The sequence below is a fragment of the Lactuca saligna genome, chromosome 5 (genome assembly GCF_052625555.1).
Source record: "Lactuca saligna cultivar CGN05327 chromosome 5, ASM5262555v1, whole genome shotgun sequence".
Lineage (NCBI taxonomy): Eukaryota > Viridiplantae > Streptophyta > Magnoliopsida > Asterales > Asteraceae > Lactuca > Lactuca saligna.
In genome coordinates, this window is record NC_136421.1 from 286,218,771 (window position 1) to 286,225,045 (window position 6,275).

At 29.8% G+C, this 6,275-nt stretch overlaps 1 protein-coding gene across 1 annotated transcript; it reads left to right on the plus strand.

The window, feature by feature from the left end:
* The first annotated feature begins 1,361 nt into the window (after nt 1–1,361).
* LOC145048105 (homeobox-leucine zipper protein HAT14-like) lies at nt 1,362–3,899 on the plus strand. Its single transcript, XM_078996521.1, has 4 exons — nt 1,362–1,883; nt 1,981–2,381; nt 3,324–3,403; nt 3,502–3,899. The coding sequence occupies exons 1-4, from the start codon at nt 1,544–1,546 to the stop codon at nt 3,770–3,772; spliced, it is 1,092 nt and encodes a 363-aa protein (XP_078852647.1). The 5' UTR covers nt 1,362–1,543; the 3' UTR covers nt 3,773–3,899.
* Nucleotides 3,900–6,275: the final 2,376 nt, after the last annotated feature.

Genomic DNA, 6,275 nt, shown 5'->3' on the forward strand with positions numbered 1-6,275 from the left:
ACCTTATTTTTACCGTCCAAAAGTATATTCATTGTATATTTTATTATTTCAATTTATTTAGATTGTCAATCATACCCCTTCTACTAATTTGGTTTTAACAAATATGTAATCTATATTTTTTCATTACAATACTATTAAATAAACAAGCTTATATTTATAACATTTAATTATAAGATTTTATGAAATACGTTATTATGTTTTAAAATTTAAGTATGTATTTAAATTTTTATATGAACTTAATAAACAAAAAGTAAAATTTATATTTATAACTAATTAGCGTAATATAATATATAATACAATATTATAAGTGTTAAATATACGTTTAAATTATAATTAATAGATAAAAATAAACTAGTTTTGTATAAATATAAAAAAAGGGACTAAAACCGAAACTCAAAATTCATTCCTACTTTAGGGGAAATTAATAGTATAACACTAATTATGGTGTTATACAATTCATTTTCTTTAAAATGTGAGAATAAATATGGTAGGATTGGAGATGAATGGAAGAAGAAATGAAAGAAAAGATGAAAAATAAAAGTGGAATGAAGATGCTCGAAAAGATATAGAATCTTTATCAAACTACATGTAGGAAGGTACAAAAACACATAAAATCTTTGCCTAAATTGAATTGAACATATATACAAAGCTAAAAATATAGAAAGAACGAATAGTAAATATTATTTATTAATCTTTTAATTTTCGGTTTTTTTTAAGTAACAGAAAATTTTAATCATTATTAATGTCTTATGTTTTTTGTTCTAAAAGTAAAATAATTATTTATGTTAATAAATTGATAAAAAAAATAAGAAAATGACATATCATACTTTGAAATAATTAACGTCGAAGAATGAAAAACTTAGATTACAACAGATATGATCATGTGATTATTTTCTTTTTTGACGCAATTAAAAACATAAACTACAACACAGATATGATGTGAATAAAAACTTACGCTGTACATTTTGTGAAACGCCAAGTAAAAGACCATTGTTCAGTTCTTTGCGTAAGTAAAAGACAATTCTAGCCTTGCTTGGGTTACGACTATCTCGACCAAATCTTTTTGTGTATGAATATTGCAAATATTATCTCTTTAGTCTTGTAGTCACAAGAAGTAGGCATGCTATATAAATAAAGAAATTCACGTGCGATTGTCAACCGAGATTTGTGTTTGGTCAATCTTTTCCCCCTAAACCAAATCCAAAGAAAGATACTTTAAAAAACCAAAAGAACAAACAAAAACAAGTGCTCTAATTGGAAATAAACAAAACAACATTAAAAGAAATGACTTTGTCTTTGTTGTTGGGCCGTGTGTTTATACAATTTCCATTTGTTTAAACTCCTTTTCTTTCTTTTTTAACAATTTCAAGAAAATCTCTCTCTCTATCCCCTCTCTTTCTCTCTCTAGAAGCTCTTTAATTCAATACGTACATACTGTACCCTAGAACATCATTTATATAAGTCTCCCTTTGTCCGTAGATAGTTCCCATGTCATTACAGATTTTCTAGAGAGAGAGAGATAGAGTTTTTAGAGAGACAAAGTATGGAACTAGCTTTGAGCTTGGGAGATACTCCAAAACCCTTTTCATTGTTGGATCATCACAGCAGATCTCAGCAGCAGAAGATGAAGGATTTAGGGTTTTGCATGGGGTTGGGAGGTAGTAAAAATCTTGAAGAGCTTAACTTCAAGAACATGATGAGAGAGAAAGATGATGATGACGCACATCGGAAATCTGAGGAGAAAAGAAGTTCTTCTTCTTCATCGGATCCATCACCGCCACCACCACCACTGCAACTTGATCTCCTTCCTTTTTCTCCTGTTCTCCGATCTGCACCACCACCAACGCCTTCTCACCGGTCCTTCCCGTGGCTCTCAAAAAACTGTAAAACCCAACATTCATAATTGAGATTTTGTATCCAAATTAATGTTTCAGTTTTTGCTTCGTTGATTTTAATTTTATTATCTTGCTTGTGGAACAGTGATAACAGAAATGGGTTCGCAGAATAAAGCGGTGCAAGTTCTTGATGTTAAGCCGTTGGCGGTTGTGTCTGATCAGGAAAACATGGAAGAAACCGCCGGCGGAGAGTCATCTCCGAACAACAGTAACAGTGGTACGTCATCCTTTCAGATGGATTTCTCTTCCATCTTCAAAACCAGTAACTGTGGAAGATCATTCCATTCGAGGAAAAGAGATTTGGATCTAGCAACAGTTAATTTGGAGTTGGTAGAGGCTACCGAAAGTGATCAAAGAGCTTCTTCAAGAGGAGGTGGTATGAGTGATGAAGATGAGAACGGGTTGACCCGAAAAAAGCTCCGACTCACTAAAGAACAATCTGCTTTTCTTGAAGATAGCTTCAAAGAACACAGTACCCTCAACCCTGTAAGTCTCTCTCTCTCTCTCTCTCTCGATATTGGCATGCATTTCATCTTGGGATTGAAGTGTTCAAATCGTTCGTAATTTATATAAGAAATTGAATGGTATTAATTATATCATATTTGATTCAGATTAAAAAGTTTTTCGGTTAAACCATGAAACATTGTAAAGTGAAATCATACAATATATTTGTAGTTCTTGGAGTTTAGGGCTTGAACATATATACACAGTCTAAGTTATGTGTATATATGTCTGAAGTCGCAAAAGATGTCATCTTTTTTGAAGTTTTTTAAGATGATCTTGGGATATCTACCATTTAAACTCATGATTCTCGTGAATTTACTAACTGTGGCATTCAAGCTCTCAAGATTTTGCATATGCTTCTAAACACACATTATATGTTCAAACTCAAGAACTCGAAGCTTCTTTATAATTATTATTATGATTAAATCGAATAAACTCAAGTTAGTATCAGTTAGCTGTGAGACTTTCTGTTCTTTATCAAAATTTAAGATAATATTATGTGTATGTGGATCAAGAAACTTCTGGTCCCATTCGTTATGATCATATTATAAGATGGTCCGAATGTATCCGGCCAAACATCAATGCACCCATCATAATATATCTCACAAAGACACAAGTACAAGAAATAAATGATTTGGGTGTAGTAAATATTCTGTGCTACTTTGTCAAGAAGCGTATGTTATGTTTGTACTATTTCATTGATTATATGTTATGGGATGCATTATATTAACACCAACTTTTTTGTGAAAATATATCTTTATGACATGATAAAAGTTGCACGTCATCATGTCATTTACATTTTAATTGTATGGTTTTGAAACTATAGGTAGTTGAAAAATGTTGCGAAAGTGTATTCTGTTTATTATTATTTGGGCTATGAATACATTTTTCTTGACTAATATTATTTATCCATTATTTTTGCAGAAACAAAAGCAAGCTTTAGCAAAGCAGTTAAATCTTCGTCCACGACAAGTCGAAGTTTGGTTTCAAAACAGAAGGGCAAGGTAATGATTATGCTATATATATTTTGACGAATTTTATTTTTGAATAAAGATAATTTAACAAGAGAAAAACTGAAACAAATCTGATGAAATAATCACAGGACAAAACTGAAGCAAACGGAGGTCGATTGTGAGTATTTAAAGAGATGTTGTGAAACGCTAACTGAAGAAAACCGAAGATTGCAAAAGGAGCTTCAAGAACTACGTGCGTTAAAGACTTCTCAACCATTCTACATGCAAATGCCAGCCACCACTCTCACCATGTGTCCTTCTTGTGAACGAGTGGCCACCACCACAACCACCACCACCACCACCACCAACACCGCCACTCCCCGCCCACAACAACCACCCACTGGCAGCCACCGACACTAGCATTAACATATATCAAGCATGTCGTTTTGGCTCATGCGATTTTGACTAATTAAACAACTGAGAGAAAACCACTAAACGCAATTCGCATGCTTGCTTATGTAAATAATATTTTGCCCTTTCTTGACCACATGCTTATTTCTTCGTTTTTTCGCCTCTATCTTTCTTCATTAGATATTACGGTTTGACTAAGAATTTTATATTATAGGTTATTTTGCCCTCCTTTCTCTATTATTTATCTTATTATTAATCTTTAAAACTTAGAGCAGTTTCCACGTATTTAAAAAGACTTTATAAAGGAGAAGAATACTTCTATATCAATATGTTTTTGATGTAGTCAAGATTATGCAACTATCTTGAAATTGAGTTCAATAATATATATATATATATATATATATATATATATATATATATATATATATATATATATATATATATATATATATATATATATATATATATATATATATATATATATATATTAAATTCCAAAATTTATGTATATTTATTCTAGAAGTATGGGTAATGAGCTAATCAATTACCATAAAATTGATTGTTCAACTACTATTTGGTGAGTAGTAAAAGTGATGTAGTCAATTCCTCAAAAGGCCAAACATTTAATTCCAAAATTTCACTTTTAAACTTTTGGTCTTTAGAGATTATCGAGTCTTTGAATTGAATTTACGGAACTAATCATTTCCGTTTTGAAATAAATAATAATAGTGAAAATATATTTTACCAAAAAGAAAAACCACATTATTATAAATTGACTTTGACTTTTTTTGTATTTATCGAAATAACTAATTAAAACATAGACCGCATCTCAATGTCATTTATTTGTTTTGAATTAGTGGAAATCTACTGAAAAATTAACGAATATGCTTTATTTTTTTATCGAAATCTAAAAAAATGAAATATATTACTTAGAAAATAATATAATAGTTATCAGTACTTTTACTTAAATTTGATGGAAAAAAATATATAAAACTTACAGTACTAAAGTGGATAATGATACTCATACAAAGGTAACACAAATATGACATTTAGTTGGAAAGCCTATAATACTACACGTTTATTCTTTATGTGGAGAAAAATAATTTTAGCAAGCGATTGGTTCAAATCAGAACAAACTGCAAATTATATATCCCAAATATGAAATGGCCTCACTTATAGCGAAATATATAAAAGTTGTATCCTTTACGTTAACTCAATATAATTATGTGATCATTTTTACAAATATTTTCATTACAAACAGAAAAATCAAAATAATCATTTGTTAATTTTGTTATATTATGTGAATGATTTTGTTTGCTATTTGTACAAACAACTCATATATATATATATATATATATATATATATATATATATATATATATATATATATATATATATATATATATATATATATATATATATATATATATATATAACAAAAAATAAATTATTTAATATTAAAATTAAAAATTAAAAAAAAAAAAAAAAAAACTTTAAAAGTTAAACATAAACAATATCTATTTTGAATACTTTCTACTTTTTTTACTTAATTGCAAATTTTAGAAGGCTAGCAAGCGCGAGGGAGGGATCACATGTAGTGGGATGACAATTATGCTTGTGAAAAAAGGGAACTTGTGGGCTTAACCATATATTCAAAATAATGGTTGTTGGGCTAGTGGTTTATGCAAGAAGAAGACATAGAACCGGGCCAGTTGATAAGAACAATTACGGTGATTACTAACTCCTTGAAATTAAATCCTAACACGGAACCAATCTAATAATTGTTACTTATTACCAGTTGACAAGAACAATTATGGTGACTATTAACTGATTAACTTGAATGATAAAATCCTAGCTGGGTGATTAGACCAACAAGAATTAAAATTAAACATTCATTAATTTCAAAACAGAAAAATATGGATAGAAGCACATATAGAAAATCATATCTGAAAACTAACCACATGAAAAATACTAGTTTATGCAGAACTGAAAGCTATGGTTTTAGTCACACATGACTAAATAAGAATCTAAACTAGTAAAAAGAAACATTAACCGAATAATCTTCTAAAATAAACGAACGAGATGACTCATAGCCTTCAGATCTTCAAAAATCGCTAAAAGGTGTCAAAAATCGCTTTCAGAAGGGTATTCTGCCATCTAGAATCGTCTCACATTCTGATCTGATAATGAGAATCGTATTTATATGCGAGACGGAAACTTTCGGAGAAAGAAACTGAAAAACGTGATCGTAGATTTTCTGATTTTTTCTAAATTTTCCCCTAAATGATGCAGTATGCTATTTTCAACGTTTTTAGGATTGCGGGCCATTTATACGATCGCATATGTGGGTTTATCCAGGATTATGTTTGAATGAAGTATGAAGCCAAATTTGATGTTTTTGGAATTGCGACAAGAAAATGTGATCGCAGATATAGAAAAATGTGAGAATAGAAATCATTTTTTTTCCTTTAGATGGCTTCTAGATGACTTATTTTGACCCTGAGAAACTTCG

Bases quoted from the DNA above. Each gene is read 5' to 3' on its own strand.
- LOC145048105 (XM_078996521.1), top strand. From the start codon at position 1,544: ATGGAACTAGCTTTGAGCTTGGGAGATACTCCAAAACCCTTTTCATTG. The intron at 2,382-3,323 runs GTAAGTCTCTCT...TTATTTTTGCAG, and splicing joins AACACAGTACCCTCAACCCT to AAACAAAAGCAAGCTTTAGC. The intron at 3,404-3,501 runs GTAATGATTATG...AAATAATCACAG, and splicing joins TTTCAAAACAGAAGGGCAAG to GACAAAACTGAAGCAAACGG.